The 15,620-nt window shown below is 48.6% G+C and overlaps 6 protein-coding genes across 6 annotated transcripts; 3 read left to right on the top strand and 3 right to left on the bottom strand.

Annotated features, from left to right (window-relative positions):
• Positions 1–3,947: 3,947 nt before the first annotated feature.
• On the top strand, positions 3,948–5,955 carry DEU56DRAFT_978674 (uncharacterized protein; the record flags this gene model as incomplete). The annotated part of the gene is made up of 6 exons (XM_041359709.1): positions 3,948–4,424; positions 4,483–4,811; positions 4,847–5,079; positions 5,209–5,440; positions 5,631–5,816; positions 5,867–5,955. The coding sequence occupies exons 1-6, from the start codon at positions 4,015–4,017 to the stop codon at positions 5,953–5,955; spliced, it is 1,479 nt and encodes a 492-aa protein (XP_041211656.1). The 5' UTR covers positions 3,948–4,014.
• On the bottom strand, positions 5,887–7,494 carry DEU56DRAFT_786703 (DUF2407 C-terminal domain-containing protein). The gene is made up of 6 exons (XM_041352378.1): positions 7,240–7,494; positions 6,954–7,187; positions 6,755–6,899; positions 6,489–6,708; positions 6,309–6,430; positions 5,887–6,253 (listed from the first exon to the last, which is right to left on the bottom strand). The coding sequence occupies exons 1-5, from the start codon at positions 7,414–7,416 to the stop codon at positions 6,346–6,348; spliced, it is 861 nt and encodes a 286-aa protein (XP_041211657.1). The 5' UTR covers positions 7,417–7,494; the 3' UTR covers positions 5,887–6,253; positions 6,309–6,345.
• Positions 7,495–7,646: 152 nt separating this feature from the next.
• On the top strand, positions 7,647–8,673 carry DEU56DRAFT_909862 (domain of Kin17 curved DNA-binding protein-domain-containing protein; the record flags this gene model as incomplete). The annotated part of the gene is made up of 3 exons (XM_041357128.1): positions 7,647–7,662; positions 7,716–7,947; positions 8,007–8,673. 3 exons carry the CDS (start codon positions 7,647–7,649, stop codon positions 8,671–8,673), a joined length of 915 nt encoding a protein of 304 aa, XP_041211658.1.
• A 1,726-nt stretch (positions 8,674–10,399) lies between these two features.
• DEU56DRAFT_786709 (uncharacterized protein) lies at positions 10,400–11,019 on the bottom strand. Its single transcript, XM_041352379.1, has 2 exons — positions 10,601–11,019; positions 10,400–10,537 (listed from the first exon to the last, which is right to left on the bottom strand). Exons 1-2 carry the CDS (start codon positions 10,923–10,925, stop codon positions 10,521–10,523), a joined length of 342 nt encoding a protein of 113 aa, XP_041211659.1. The 5' UTR covers positions 10,926–11,019; the 3' UTR covers positions 10,400–10,520.
• Positions 11,020–11,157: 138 nt separating this feature from the next.
• Positions 11,158–13,568, top strand: DEU56DRAFT_753692 (uncharacterized protein; the record flags this gene model as incomplete). Its single annotated transcript, XM_041349733.1, has 11 exons — positions 11,158–11,606; positions 11,669–11,792; positions 11,847–12,108; positions 12,159–12,201; positions 12,286–12,374; positions 12,429–12,584; positions 12,630–12,653; positions 12,708–12,961; positions 13,013–13,183; positions 13,237–13,328; positions 13,376–13,568. The coding sequence occupies 11 exons, from the start codon at positions 11,158–11,160 to the stop codon at positions 13,566–13,568; spliced, it is 1,857 nt and encodes a 618-aa protein (XP_041211660.1).
• Positions 13,569–13,875: 307 nt separating this feature from the next.
• On the bottom strand, positions 13,876–14,511 carry DEU56DRAFT_978679 (uncharacterized protein; the record flags this gene model as incomplete). Its single annotated transcript, XM_041359710.1, has 5 exons — positions 14,383–14,511; positions 14,234–14,319; positions 14,130–14,169; positions 13,969–14,068; positions 13,876–13,918 (listed from the first exon to the last, which is right to left on the bottom strand). Exons 1-5 carry the CDS (start codon positions 14,435–14,437, stop codon positions 13,876–13,878), a joined length of 324 nt encoding a protein of 107 aa, XP_041211661.1. The 5' UTR covers positions 14,438–14,511.
• Positions 14,512–15,620: the final 1,109 nt, after the last annotated feature.

Here is a 15,620-nt window from a genome sequence, read left to right on the forward strand (position 1 = left end):
TGGAGCATGCGCTGAGGATGTACTCAAGCGGTGTTTATGTCAAGCTCCAAAACCATCTCGGGACTAGGTTCTCGCAGAAGCATTGGGGTGTTATGACAGATAATGTGATTATTTCTGTTAAAAAGCTACTTCACGGGGATGGAAGAAAATCATCAAGGCCTCTATGTCTTACAACTGAACTCGCAAAACACGCCATATTTGCGTACAGCACCTGAAAAAGCCCGCGAGGGACCGAATGCTTATACACAAATGCATTGTGTAGATGTGGACGACACATATTGGATCCCGTCGAAGAACAATGAGGACGAGCTGGCGTTGAATGGTGATACGGAAGGCAGTCTCGCTCGCAGAATGGACCGTGCATCACGTTGTTGAAAAGCGGAAGTCTTGAATGCTAACAGGACCTGTAAATACCACTGCAGATCAACGCGTGGAGCGGGGTGCTACAATGACCTCCGCATTGTGTTCCTCCAGTCCAATTCCACAGAAGAAATCGAGCGGTCAGCATGCGCGTTTTTCGAGGAGATAGTTGACTGTGGATAGAATTTGCTTTTGGCCAGCGATGCTGAGCGGTGTTCGTCCTGCGGAATCTCGATTTCCAGCATCATGTCCAGCATCAATGAGGGCTCGCACGGTCTGGAATCGGCAGTCTATACAGGGAGCAGGTACATCACTATTGAGCACGAGATGTGGATAGATTACAGTTTAAACAATGTCCAGACCAATAGCATATCACTTAAATAAATAATATAACGAAAAAAATTGCCCAGACCTATGTCTGAAAAATCTAATTCGGAACGCCAATAAATTAGATCAATACCAAGACGAAAGTGGGAATAAATAAAAACGAATTCTCCTGCTCCCTACAAAGTACCAGCCAACTGTTACTTTCATCGAGCATCTCCCGTGCTACACGCCACTGTCGGTCGAGATATGTACGCGCTCTTGGAAAGCGATTGAAGTCATGCCGGCTGCTGCATCGGAGTCGGCCACGAGTTTGGCGTAATATTCGCGAACGCTAAGGATCAAGCGTGGTCCCAGCACAAAGAACTGTATGACTGTCAAAATCTGAAGAACAGCAGTTTCCGAGAAAAATAGGTCCTATAGAAATGATGAAACATGGTCGCGTGCAGAGGTCAATGAAAGACTGGCATACTCCTATGATCGTTTAAGCAAGAAACAGCAAAAAAGCTAGCGCGTTCAATCATTCAGCGGAAAAAGGGAACCATATTCACGATATGAGCTCACCTTGCAAAGTAAAGCACGTGGTATTTTATCAACACCGTGAAACAGCCCCCTATAATCCCTCCTGCCGAATGTTGTCGGAGTTCACGGAAGTGTTTTACAGCAATTCAGACTGCGAGACACAGTGCGAGGACCTCCCAAACGGTGGCAAGTATCCAAGTAACGGAACTAAGAAGTACGGCATCATCAACAATGTCAATCGCGCACTGATAGGTGCCAGAGAGAATGAGTTCCTCTGGTATTCATCAATAAGCGCCATGCACGTTCTTCATTCACAATTAAGTGTACCCCCTGAAGAAAGCCTCGTTATCATCACGGCGACCACTCCATCGAAAATGTTGACAGCCAAGCATACAAGGAGGAGTAATATTGCGATCCTTCTGGATCGTTGATACATGGCATGTAACCGAGCGATCATGATGACTTGCAAGATGTTTCAGTCAAGTCAATATCACAGGTCTTGCAACTGTGCAGCTCACCACACAGCATTGGAAACGCCACAACACTTGTCCAATCCCGTACGAGGTACACAATCCAGCCTGAGGAATCCAGTTAGTGATCAGACTCGGGAAGATCACACACTCCAAACAGACTCACATCTGTGGCAGTCATTATAGCGAACGAAGCCGCTCCGTTCATAATATCAACATACCTCTTGTCCAAACGCGAGGGCTGAAAATACTTGTAGGAAATCAGCGATTCTCTGATGTTATCATGCTCACCCCAATCATACGTCACCCCAACGCCAGCAGCAACTGCAAAACCGCAGCCAAGGTTAGATTGAGACATCAGCGTACACATCTGACTGCTCTCCACGAACCTGCAAAATAGCTAGAAATACGCCAACAATTGATGGACGGCCAATTACTAGGATCATCTGAGACTATTGTCATATTGTCAGAGGATGGATGTGAGGGAGCGGGGAACTTGATGGACACATACGACGATGACATTAATCGTGCTAGACATACCACGTATTGGCGCGGTAGTGTCCCCACACTGCAACACCCGAGGCACTAGTACTAGTAGATCTCTTGTATCATTGTTTTCTAATAATAGCGTCACCTACACCTCAACAACCTGGCGTGTCCACGAAACGACGGCATTTCAAACTCGCCCGTCGTTAGGTTTTTCTATCGATAGAGCGGTGCAGCTCAAGAGCCTGAATGCCTTTGACGGAGCCTAGCGGCTTCAGCAAGTATGGTTGGCTGGATCTTGAGTATGGCTGATATGGTCCACAAAATGCAGTACAGTTTCTGAGTTCTCGAATCGAGCAAAATTCAAAATGTTTGACATTGTAAACAAGTGTAAACAAACTTCAGCAAACTCGTGTTAGCTTCACCAATCGTCCAAGTAACTGCTGCGAAACCTTATGCCTGTCCAACTCCACGATGCGATCCGAAAATGCTGCGCCCACCACAACTAGCATGTGTGGGATTTGAACCAGTAGATCATTGCCTCTTTAGGCACAGGCTGGTAAGTGGCACTAGTACTGGCTGTCCGCCCACACTTGCACCAGACGAAAAACTGAGACCGTGTATGTAGCGCATTCACTGTCTTTGCTTCTTCTGACCTGGCATACAGTAAATGGATAAACCGGTCATTCAAGAATTTATATTCATCATACTCGATATGAGGCTGCCTATCCGGACGATCCTGCGGAAATTGAGCAGGCAGAAGAGAGTTGATTGTGTCATAGGAGGTCTATTTTTTTTTTCAACGTGAATACTGACGATGCGGACCAACTTGCTGTTAAGAAACTTTTCAGGCGCAGATAGCCACGACAGCTTACCCCTGCTTGCTATATATCACACATCCGTCATTTTCTTTCCGTGGTTCTAACATAACAAGTTCACATCGTGTCGTCCTGCAAACAACCTACGTTGTCGTGCAAGTAGACCGAAGTCCCCGCCGATAGCCTTCTTGCGTCCCTTGACTTGTGCTTCAGAGTTGGGCTTATGGATGGTGCTGGTGATGAAGTTTTTTCGAGGTCGGCTTTGCTGGCGTTCCAAATATCATCGACATCGCTCGTAGCCGTGGCGTCAAGTTGTGTATTAAATTCTATCCTGCCCTCGTGAAGTCGAGCAGTACTCGCGGCTCGGTCTGCTAATTTCCGGCAAGGCGGGATATATATCGTAGGCACGGGCTCTGCAAGGTGGTGCTAATATTGGTTCATTCGCCTGCTTCCCTTAGCTCGCTCTCAACTGAGCTTCATCCAGCCCTCCTATCCCTACTTACTGTCTCTTCCTACCACTCATTCCGCCTACTACTCGCCCTATCTTCGATCCTCTTTGTCTTTGCATCATCATGCTCGGGAGCTGGGAACAATCCATCAAAATTAAAAGTGGGCCACTTTATGTCACCCTTGTATTCGTTTTGTGATCCTCACGCTCTATCTGCAGTCATCAGCGGAGAAATCCAACTTGCCGAATAGTGCTCAATTTCTTTCCCCTGAGCCATCAAGACCGTCTCGGCGGCCTTTGCAACCTTGCACAGACACTGGAAGAACGCTTCAAACAACGTAACAGAATTGATGATATAGACGAGACCATACAACTTCGTCGTTAAGTCCTGTCTCTGTGCCCCAAGGGACATCCCGATCGTGGTTTCGGCTTGAATAGCTTGGCCCTATCACTCGGTCACTATCGTTTCACTCGCCAAAACAAATATTATGCCCTCGCCATCGCTGTAGTCAAGGAAGCACTGTGCCTGCACCCTGTTGGGCACAAAGCTCGCGATGCATCACTAGACATCCTAGGGGTTGCCCTTATGGCTCGTTTCAACAAACGTGGTGACATCAATGACATCAACACAGCTCTCAGCCACCATCGCGAGGCACTAGCATTGAAACCACTTGGGCATCCAATGCGTGACAATATGCTTGCCAACCTTGCTGTTGTGCTCAAAACCAGACATCGGAAATCACACGCTAGCGAGGATCTTAACGAGACTATCGTTCTATACCGCAAGGCTCTCCAGTTAAGGCAGCATGGTCATCCAGAGCGCTATTTACCGCTTTTGAATCTGAGCTCGGCACTCTGTTCTCGTTTCAGGCAAACTCAGAAGAATGAATATGTCGAAGAGGCCATTGGTCTCTCCCAAGAATCATTAAACATTATTGCCACCACTCCACACCCACAGGCACTACTGCTATTTCAGGCTACGGGAAGCCTATACGTGTCGGCACTCCACGCATTACAAGCCTGTCAATCTGTCACTTGCGGTGGAGAACTTCAGACTCGCATCACGACACCACACTCATGGCCCCCTAAGCCGCATCATCGAGGCATATAACTGGACTCTTGCCGCAGAGCAGCATGGTCACAAATCCGTACTGGAGGCCTACTCAACATTCTTCGAGCTTCTTGATGCTCATTTACCAACACTGTCCTCCACAATTTCACGGCGTGAAGTTGCTGCCGCCTTCCATTATGCCAGAACAATCCCTATAGATGCGGCATCGTGTACCTTTTACCATCATAACCTACACAAAGCCGTCGAACTCGTGGAGCAGGGCCGTGGCCAGCTAGCAGTGGTCGACTTGGGACTCCAGTTAAAGACCTCCAGTCAGCAAACCCGAATCTGGCTCACAAATTTTCAGAACTGAGCAAACGCATTTTCAATGCCACTCGAGGTTCTGCAGCCATCATTGACAGAGCCTCAGCTGATGTGGTAGCACAAGAGTACAGGAGACTTACGGAGCAGTGGGAGGCTGTGGTAGCTGAAACCCGTGATCTTCAAGGTTTCTCGCGTTTCCTGCTCCCACTGTCGTGTGAAGACCAGACCTGGAGTAGTTCAAGGACGACTTCGCTAAGGCGATACGGCACGCGGCTGGTATGCGCCCAGAGGAACCGAGAAAGGAGTTGCGAATGCTCTCACGAATAGCATGGGACCAGATCATGCTACAAATTGTTAACATCCTCCAGCACGACCTGAAACTGTGACGCAGGGTCTCGAATATAGCTGTGTCCGACGGCAGCCTTCACATTCATCCCTCTCCAAGCAGCCAACTCCTTTCGTATAAAGGCCGATCGCTCTGGGCTAGAATTATGCCTAGAGGATATCTACATTTGCTCTTACGCTCCGACACTTTTGGCTCTGATCAGAGCTCAGCATACGATGAAGAAACATGTGCCCCCTGGCGCAGCGTATGGGAAAGTGCTCGCCACTGTCGACAGCGAGCTCAAGCTTGTCAGTAAGCTCGTCCCCACGACTGCAAACTACACATTATATCTGGCGACGCAGCCACACGAGCTGTGCACTGGAAGCTTTGCAACATAACACCTGGGTACACCTCGCTTGTCATGAGAGGCAGGACCACCAGCAGCCTTACAATTCCCATTTTACCATGAGAGATAAATCATTGACGCTACTTGATATCATAGAGAAAGCCATTCGGCAAACTTACTTCACGTTCTTATCGGCATGTCATACCGCCGTCGGCGATGAGAAGACACCTGCCGAGGCCATTGACCTTGCAGCCGGTCTGCAATTTTCTGGGTTTAAGAGTGTTATTGGCACGTTGCGGTTGGTTGACGATGCTGTTGTGAAACGCGTTGTCGAAGCTCTCTGTGAGTATATGTTCAAAGATTTGAAGGGGGGTGTCATGGACTGCACGAAGCGGCTTCGGCACTCAACCATGCTACGTACGCCGTGAAGAAGGAAGTGTCGCTTGAGCAGACGATCGTTTTCGTTCATATAGGCGTGTAGCACTAAGTATGTCGCATCCCAGTCTGGTACAGACTATTGATCTTGGATTCCGGCGCACCTGTTAAATTGCTACCTTGCCAGTGTAGGATTATCCTGATGATTTTCTTGCATCCCCCTCGTGCTATCCATCGTCTGATACTCTAAGGACGAGTCTTTTACATTTGTTGCTCGAGGATAGAATGTGAACGTGTCGGGAAGAAGAGCGATAGAGTAAATCGACTTATTGTCATTGGAGCGGTGCAGCCCGAGAGCATGCCTGCCTAGCTGACGAGGTATGGTGATCCACAACAATGCTACCCTAAAAGATCTACATTAGTGAACTCTGACGAGTCGACATGGGTATCTTCGAGGACCATATACATGTTCCAATGATAAGAACTACATGTGCACCTACGATGTGTCCAACAGATATCTCCACATCCCGAAGAGTAAATTCACCAAGAATCCAAACACAATCCCCACTTGTGTACGCCGTCTATGTTCCAGTCAGCACATGATTACGGGGGAATTTACAAGCAGAAAAAGAGACTAACGAAAATATAACGCTCTCCCCACTCTCGTGCTCGCCCTCTTCCCAGAAAACTGCGGGTTTCGTTTCACGCAGGAAGAAAAATGGTATGATCGGGAAGAAAAACCCAATGACAATCCCACGGAGAATGAGACTCTGTGAGGAAGCAGAAGAAAGGGATGCTGTGTTAACGTTATCCATAGAGTCTATCCATTGTTCTTCGAGGGCTCGGGCGTGTTCGTCATCTGCGGTATAATAAGCATAATTTCCGGTAAACTCATGAGGACATACAGTCTTCCTCGTTCTCAAACTCAATGTCAAGATAATTTGACGAAGATTGGCTGTGAAACTGCCGTCTGAAATTTGCGATATCGTCTTCAGAGAACCCAGCAGCAGCCAGTCTGTCAAATCCCCTCAGTGGCTGCAATTGAGCGACCTGTGCCCAGAAGCAATAAGTGAACAAGAATCAACGTTTCCATGCGCCATGCACCTGTGGTTTCTCCTCTTCACTCTCTCCCTGTTCAATCACGGGGCCAACAGAACAATGCAACCATGTCACCAGTTGATCGTCCTTTGAGATCTCTTGCGAACGAGCGGACGCTCGCACTTGTCGCTCCTCGAGGGTCTTCAGCCATTCATGAAGGAGCGTTCCGTCTGTTAGCAGGCGCCCAGCGTGTATGAGACGAAGCCGACGGTCTTTCAATTCGGGGACACCTTCAACTATCTGCATTCATCTGTTCATAAGACAAGCACCGAATATACTCTCAAAAACGCACATTAGCTTTCACATCCCTGACTGAGTCCTTCGGATGGACTTTGAGGTTAAAGTCGGGGACACCCTCAGTAAATCGGATCGTCAGGTCTCTTGAATTATCCGGTGGTACCGAAGACGAGGCCTTGTCAACGGGCGGGTCTATTTCACGCTGCTTCCCTTTTGCTTTCTCGCTGAGCATAGTTCCTGCGCTTGTTGTAGGCCTTCGTGATGGCAAAGTGCAGTGGCATGCACTGCTGTCAGGCTTGTGACGCGGCGGCCGCGACTGAAGGTCATTGCACCGCCATTGGTCACGTGATCCGGGAATTCTCAAGATGACTATTACTAAGCTCGCCTTCCTCCCCGTTCATTGATTCAGACCACTATAACGCTTACACCAGTCTTACCCGGACCTCCTGTTTATTGCCCACCATGCCGCGCGCAGAAGGTCAGTCAGACTTACATTTGCCAGAATAATTCCCACTAACGTTATATGTCCAGTCGGAACACCAAAGTATCTCGCCAATAAGATGAAATCCAAGGGCCTACAGCGCCTGCGGTGGTACTGCCAAGTCTGTGAGAAGCAGTGCCGAGATGAGAACGGCTTCAAGTGCCATGCTCAGTCCGAGGCCCATCTCCGCCAGATGCTCGTCGTCGGTGAGAATGCCGGGCGGCATATCGCTGATTTCTCGAGCCAATTTCAGCACGATTTCGTCCAGCTTTTAAGTCGACGGTGAGTGGCTCTGTTTCAATCTGGTATCAGTGTCTACAACCTTATTTGACATTCATTAGATATAACACGAAACGCGTGCGCGCCAACCAAGTCTATCAAGAATTCATCCAAGACAAGAATCACCTGCACATGAACGCCACCCGCTGGGTGACTCTCACCGAATTTGCCAAGCACTTGGGGCGCTCAGGGATTGCACGCGTGGACGAAACCGAGAAAGGGTGGTTTATTGCGTGGATCGACAGCAGCCCGAAAGCGCTCGCAAAGCAAGAGGCCTCTATGAAAAAGGATCGAGCCACGCGGGATGATGAACAGCGCGAGCGCGTTCTGATTGCAGAGCAGATTGAGAGAGCTAAGTTGGAGAAAGATGCCAGTGAGGAGGGAAGTGCGAGCCCCCCTGCCGGGGAGGGCCTCAAGAGAGAAGAGGGTGCAGAGAAAGTGGTTCTGTCATTTTCTGCCAAGTCAGCGGCTACATCGGACACGACGACGACAGCCGCTCCGACAGGGCTGAAGTTGACTGCCGTGAAGCCTGGCGTCAATCCTCTCAAAGCCAATCCATTGAAACGGCCCAACGTGTTCAAGTCTGCCGCTCCTGTCAAGTCTGAGATTCCAGAGGGTGGCGGTGGGAATGATAGGAAACGATCCGCGCCGATGTCAGCTGCAGAACGGCTTATCATGGAGGAGCAAGAGCGTAAACGCCGACGGATGGATAGAGAAAGTGTAGCCTAAATTTCAGCCGAGTAGTATGTTTTACTGTATTCTTATTCGATTTTCTCTGCTCTCATCCCAGCTATTGCAGAGATGTTTTAGCTTATCGAGATATGACTGACTTAGAATGTAAGGAAGTTAACGTGCAGCTACTTAGACGACAACTACGACTACAGTGCGTGTTTGCGCGTGCGGCTTGCTGTATATAACACACCGACAGTCATAACGTGGAATGTTACAGACCAACCCCACACACGCCACAACGCTGTCTACGATGGCAAGGGCCGAATTCGAAACTGCTTGATTGTGACCTCCTCAGTCTTTCTACAACTTCATACCACCCATTTGACGACTTGTATTGATCCGACCGGCAAAAGGACGCAGCGAGTACGATCTTGATGTCTCGGCCAGGAAACACCGTCGCAAGAAAAATTGCCATTTCTTTCGGATGAGCGGGGGATAGATCCGCATCCACCGATATCAGCATGCAGGCGGACCGCACAGGGCTCGAGGACAACATAGCAAGTGATTCATAATCAAGCACTGGCAGCTCTGTCGTTGCCAATGGGATACGAAGACACGATAACTCTGGGCAATTCCTTGCGAAGGTAAGCAGTCGGCCTAGATCGATATTCCCTATCGCCGGAGGAACCTGAAGAGGCGATTCGAAGATCCCATGGCCGGGATCTACAGCCACGGGGCTTGTTAGTGCGGCGGCAGGTGTGAAATCAAATTCGACTAGGTCTGGCCATGCAGTCGCAATTTTATTGCATAGACGATAGTTCAGAGGTATTAGGAGGTCATCCAGTATAACGTGCTGCAAGTGGGAGAAGACGAAGAGGTCTTCTATGGGAAGAAAGTATGGGTGACTAGCACTGTGAACCCCGTCGAGCCCTATGTTGATTTCCGGTCGGTTGATTCCTGATCGGTTGATGGTAATGGTCCTCAGGGATGATTCCCATCCCCTCTTCGACGAGATCAAGGTGGTAAGCATGCGCACGGTGTGTTGGCCGGGGGTGTTGTTGATAGTCAGAGAAATACTATCCAGCGCGTTTGTTTGAACAGCTTTTATCAGCGATATCATGAAATGAAGATCACTTGAGATCGTCAGACATCGCAGGGATGAAAAGAGTCGATGATGGGACGAAAAGAGTCGACGATGGTCTAATTGCCCACACTGACTGCCAGCTGATAAGCGGTGGTCAGCAATGGTCAAGTCAAGGGTGTGGAGCATCGTCGATTGTAATGCTGCCAAGAAACTGACAGTAAAAATAGTACCGCTTGACAGTTTCAGCTTTTTTAGATTCTGAAAACGAGGGAAGTTCTGAAAGTCAGCGAGGTCGGGATAATGGGGATCCCGCCCATGGATCTTAAAATCCAGGTGTTCTAAGTTTTGAAACAAGCACATGGGAGCGATTGCCTGAGAGTAAAACATGGACATGTCTGCCGTAATATGAACTGCGAAATTGTGTTAACCAATGCATGTCTCCTCCATCATGCCTTACCTCTCAATTTTAACGTCCTGAGACGAGGAAGATGATTGGCCATAATTGATATCAATGGCCAACCTTCCACACAATCATCGAACATTGGAAAAAACGTGAGACTCGTGAGGTTACTACAAGATAATGGCGCGAATGAAATACGGAAATCATGAAGTTCCATTTCGTCGGTACAGGTCAAGTGGGTGAGGCGGGGTAGGAAATGCTCCATAGGGTAGGCCGAAAGAAGCCAATTAACGATATAGCAGGGGATCGAAAATGTTTCGGGAAGACGCCATCGACATTCGGCTTCAGGCAAACCTATCCTCCTAATGCGTCGAGCATAAGGAAGCAAGTGTAACAGATTCGAGGGCAAAGTGTCTTGAATCAGGTGCTGTAATCATCTGTGAGGGAGATGCATACCGATCAGAGGAAGATATGACCACTTACAATCATCCGACGCGCACCGCGGTTGTCTTCAAAGAAGTCTGGTTCATGCCGAAGTACAATCCTCACTGCATCATCATCCGAGTTGCGTTCGTCAACACAACGATCCCAAACTCCAACGATGGACGGCGGCATGCACATCAGCAATGGCCCAAAGCATAACTGAGTGTCCCATAGCACGTCGAGTGCCGGACCACTCAACGCATGGCATGTTATCGCAACTGCTGCGAGATCCCGCAGACGAAGTGGATTAGGCTCATGTGAGCCTTCGGGACCCGAAAGAAAAGGATTCAAGAACTCGAAAATATTCCATGTAATTTCAGGGAGAAATAAAGCGTGGTGCATGGCACGATTCGAGCGTCTTGACTCTTGACTTTGCGCGATGATAATCGGTTGATGGGTAGAGATACAAGCTGCCACTCTCTGCAAGTGGTCTGGGTTGAAAAAGGGAATTTAGTTTGGGTTTAATAGTAAGCGCTCATTTTAATGCAGCCACGCCACTGAGGCTGGCATACGCCAAATGTGCCTCTTTCACCAACGCGCTGAGGCTAAGCTTGAAGCTTGAGGGCTCACTTCCATGGTTCTTCACTTACGGACGATCCTGAACTGGCTAGGCTTCCTGTTCAACACATCTGTTTCACACATCCGGCCCATCGTACGCCAATGCATCTTCCTCATTCACAAACTAGGCATCCGGGCTGCGCAGTCTGGCTTGCAAACGATCTTTAGCCGTCTCCTTGCGTATTGCCAGAGGATTTTGCCAAAGAAGGGCAATGCAGAACCAGGGACAACATATTTTATAGCTGCGAGCGCCGTTCATCCAGTCCCGCCAGTGGACCCTCTGAGTCAGAGTCTACCTATCCAGGCAGACCAGCTTCAGGTTCAGGTCAACCAGCATCCTGCTGAAAGTTCTTGCAATTCCATCAATTCCCGGTCACTACTCATGTTACCAATGGAATGGGATCCCAACAAGTTCAAACCATTGGTTCCGAAGCTTTGCCAGAGATACAAAGGAAGGGTGCTTGTGTATGCTTTTTTGTTCTTTCAGGTGTCTTTTGTCCTCACACGTTCGATTGTCCATGATTTAGAAGGAGTAAAACCAATACACAACCTATCCCAGCCAGAAAGAATCATTTTACAGACCCGCCTGTCGACGGTTGGCAAAGTGTCGTACATCCGGAGGGAGCACTGTATTTCTATGACGCCACTCGGGTATGTCGTTGTGTTTCACTTCTATTCTTTGCCTGCGTTGATAATACTTCAAAGCACGTTTTCACGGACGCAAATCTGACAAGAAGAAAGCCACTCAAGGCCATCAATCATCTAGCTGACCAGCTACTCTTGAAAGCCAGTGATATGATCGATGACTCGACGCACCTCGTTCTAGAGTTGCAAGACACGAAAGAAGATGCATGTAATTATTACTTTGTGCAGCACAACAAACGGCTCTTGTTCTGGCTGCAAGATTTCGATGAGCCTATATGTATCTACGAAGATGTCAAGGGTGTCAAATCGGACACTCACATCAGTGGGTCTATCGGCTCTCCTGAATCAAGCTGACTTATACGCAACCAATAGAAATCGCCCTCGAGGCACAGTATTGGTTCGTTGATCGCATTGTGTACGTAGCTTATCGCCCAAGCAGCCATACATTAACGATGCATTTAGTTTAACGTTGTCGTTAGCCGACCTCATGACCATGAAGGATGCACTGTGAGCTATACCCGAGCAATGCTATCATCAAACGTCAGATTGCCACAGAACTGAAGCACGTTCTTCTTCATGCACACTCAGGTTGGTTATTCCCAGCTAGGTTTCGCATAATAACGATCTGGAACGCCCTTGTAGACTTCCTAACATCCAATACCTCTGTCGTTCCCTATGACCTCTCCACGCTACAAAGCATGCTGGACCTTTCAAACCAACTAGTGGAATACGTAGGGACTCCGACACCATCTAGTGATCCATGTGTGGAGTTGCCTGCTCATCTGATGTGCGTGCTAGGTAAGATCTATGCTATTACTGTATCATTTTCCGCTTATACACCAGAAGCTCGCCTCATGCGGTTGTTCAGTGAGTACAGAAACCGTGTTGGAGATAACGACAGCCACTGAATCAACGCTCTAGCTCGTTCAAAATTCCTGAACTTCTATGGGCAAGTCAGCGCGCGTCTCAACGCTAACCAGTCAGTCTACGACGATGAACCAAGCAGGAAAAAAGGTACGCTCCGACTAAGGCTTGCAAACGCCATCCTCTGGGGCGCACCAGCGGCACAGTACAAATTTCTGCAAGACACATGGACAGATAATATTTTGAACTATCCCAAGTGGTACAAACACATTAACAGACTCAATAGCGACTGGGGCAACGTTACCATCTTCGTAAGTTGTTCCCGTTAAGCTGTTGCCTGCATGATCAACCATTTTGGCCAGTCCACTGTGATGTTGGCGGTTGACGTTAGTTTTCTGGCCGTTCCTGGGGTCATCAGCGCAGCAGCCGTGGTCATCTGTTTGTCGGCGATGTGCTCCGTCAGTTCCTTGGTGGTATCTATGCTTCTCGCTGTTGAGTGTCGCGGATGGGGCACGGACTCAGCTGAAGGCGCCGTGCGTTGCCTACTGCCATGCTAAAGGGTTTAATGCTCATCTGTCCTTTGAAGGCATCGTTCATGGCTCGAATGGTTCATACACAATCAGATGTTGAAGCGCTAGCGATTATGTACAGCCTTCCGTATGCATACCTTATATGGGGGTGAGTAGTATTCTTGTATGCATTACAGTTTATTCACGTCCACGTAGAATGTTCTGCTTCGTTACCGCTCTGGGCATTTCTGTTTTCCACTCAACAACCCCAGCAGTGCTGGCCGTTGTAATCATTTGCTGGGTTGCCCTGACTATCTTAACGCTATGGCCCGCGTGGTGGGGTAAATTCAGCATAACACCATGGGTTCCATCCAAGAAGGGAGGAGGACAAGTGAAGGAGACTGTCTGAGCTTTTCGGCAGTGAGTGAAACGTTTTTAACCCTTATCAGATATCTGTACAACTTCGATCAGCCGTATTTATGCCCGACCCGTGTAAAACGTAATTGCTGAGAATGGTCGAACGTTTAAACCCCGAAGGGGGCCGAAACAATACATAGTGCGACTATCAAGCCGTTTCAAGAAAGCGAAAGGTAATGTGCGAGCCTATCACTACATTGACCGAGTCATCGTCAGATTCAGTACAATATTAATCGAAAAGGTGTGTTTCACAGAAGTCGTGGCTGTGAAAGGGATGGTACAGACGATGAAACAGGTACTTAAGGCGGGAGGGCATTTAACAGCACATCTCGCAAGGGCAGCCTATGTATATCAGGTCAGCGCAGTCCCACTGGGAGCCATACAGGACGTACAGATGATATCTGCGCAACATTCGCAGCAGTCCTGAAATAAAAGTCGCAGTTAGATTAACTCCGAAAGAGGTACTATCTCCACCAATCACCTTGCAGCATTCTATATGAGGAGTATCAGCCTACAGCTGACAGTGAAACGTGTCATTGGAGTCTGGACTCACCGAAGCACAGGAAACACTCGAGGGCACCGATGAAGCAGTCCTAGGTAGGGAGAGCGGACAAAAATCAACCACCATTCTCAATTTTCAACTTTCAAAACCCATACTTTAGCAGCTCCTCCTCCACGGAGACGCTTAGCGTGGTGCTCCTGGTGGTTCTGATTGTTGTTGGCAGGAGCAGGGTTCACGACGCCTATTCAAATTGACCCGCAGTTGCCGTGAATACTACGTCTTATCAGTAGCAAAAAAAACGTACTCATTTGAATGGCAGCCTGAGGCTGGTTGGTGGTGGCCTTAGCGGTGGACTCCATGTCGATGTTGAGTGGAAATTTGAGGGTAATGGATGAAGTTCGGGGGAGAAATCGAGGGATGCTTCAGTTGCAATTTGTGAGGACCTTATATGGTGCCCCCCTGGCCCCACTACGCGGCAGAACCGGCAACACGTGCCTTATGATGTCAGCTAAAGGTTACGCGATCACCTTGCGTGTGATCTATTATCAGCTAGGCAATTGGCGCCGCTTCTAAAATTGTGCTCTAGCTCCCTGTTGTCATCCATGACGACGACCAACGATGGCTGCTCCAGGAGCACACGCGGGGACCAACGCATATTCAGGCGAGCGATTTGCCAGGAGTAGAAGGGTTGGTGCACCAACAACGCGTGTACTTGTCCGGTTGACAGTTGGTATTATGGAAACGTGTCAAGAATCACGTCGGCGATCTAGCTAACCTACTTGTAGACATACCCTTGTGACTACCTGCAGGGAACCGACAGCATCCGAACGCCCTGCAGCCCTTCTGGTTTCCACCATGAAACCAGAAATCAGAGGTGGAGGATCGCAGTTGAAGTGCGCAGGAGCACACATAGCCGAGCTTGAATTTCAAGGGACGGCGGGATTATCCATGAGCATCTGAATCATCCGGCGCCAAACTCACAAGCTTGCAGATTGCAAGTTACATACGGATTTTAAGTTGAGTTTCCTTCGGTGAGTCGGGCACTATCCCACCGTGAAGGCAACCGACGGGACGCAGGTCTTTTGAACAGTGACGACATTAACAAGGCTCGCTACGGTCCTAATCATTGCGCCAGATTGGCAGGTATATATGATCAATGTTTAACTTCAAACTATTTTTGGTATATGGCGCTGTACAATCCCATGTACCTTGCAATTGGCGGGTATATTTGATCAATGTTCCAACTTCAAGTTATTTTTGATATATGGCACTGTACGGTCCCATGTGCGTGGCAGCTATCGTTGTCAAACGCGCACTCAAGCTTTTACAGTTCATCCCCCGGTCTTGGAACACTAGTCGACACTGTTAAGGTGGCTATTTCGCTCGCAGTCGCGTTACATTGACCAGGTCATTGTTTGGCCTACCGAATCTTACTGTAAGGGGAAGGTTATTCGCTACCGGTGTTCAAACGTTCATGTATCAAGCCAGATGCAAGTGTCGAAACGCTTTATCATGAGCAAGTTCTGTGCTCTTGTTGGTATG

Source organism: Suillus clintonianus (genome assembly GCF_016758775.1).
Source record: "Suillus clintonianus strain FC179 chromosome Unknown DEU56scaffold_15, whole genome shotgun sequence".
NCBI lineage: Eukaryota > Fungi > Basidiomycota > Agaricomycetes > Boletales > Suillaceae > Suillus > Suillus clintonianus.

What these genes read in the sequence shown, in the direction of transcription:
- DEU56DRAFT_786703 (XM_041352378.1), bottom strand. Translation starts at nt 7,416, where the DNA reads ATGCTCAGCGAGAAAGCAAAAGGGAAGCAGCGTGAAATAGACCCGCCC. An exon ending in TCAGGGATGTGAAAGCTAAT is followed by an intron (nt 7,188 to 7,239) that starts GTGCGTTTTTGA and finishes AGATGAATGCAG; the next exon opens with ATAGTTGAAGGTGTCCCCGA. An exon ending in GTTTGAGAACGAGGAAGACT is followed by an intron (nt 6,709 to 6,754) that starts GTATGTCCTCAT and finishes ATTATACCGCAG; the next exon opens with ATGACGAACACGCCCGAGCC.
- DEU56DRAFT_786709 (XM_041352379.1), bottom strand. Translation starts at nt 10,925, where the DNA reads ATGCACCACGCTTTATTTCTCCCTGAAATTACATGGAATATTTTCGAG.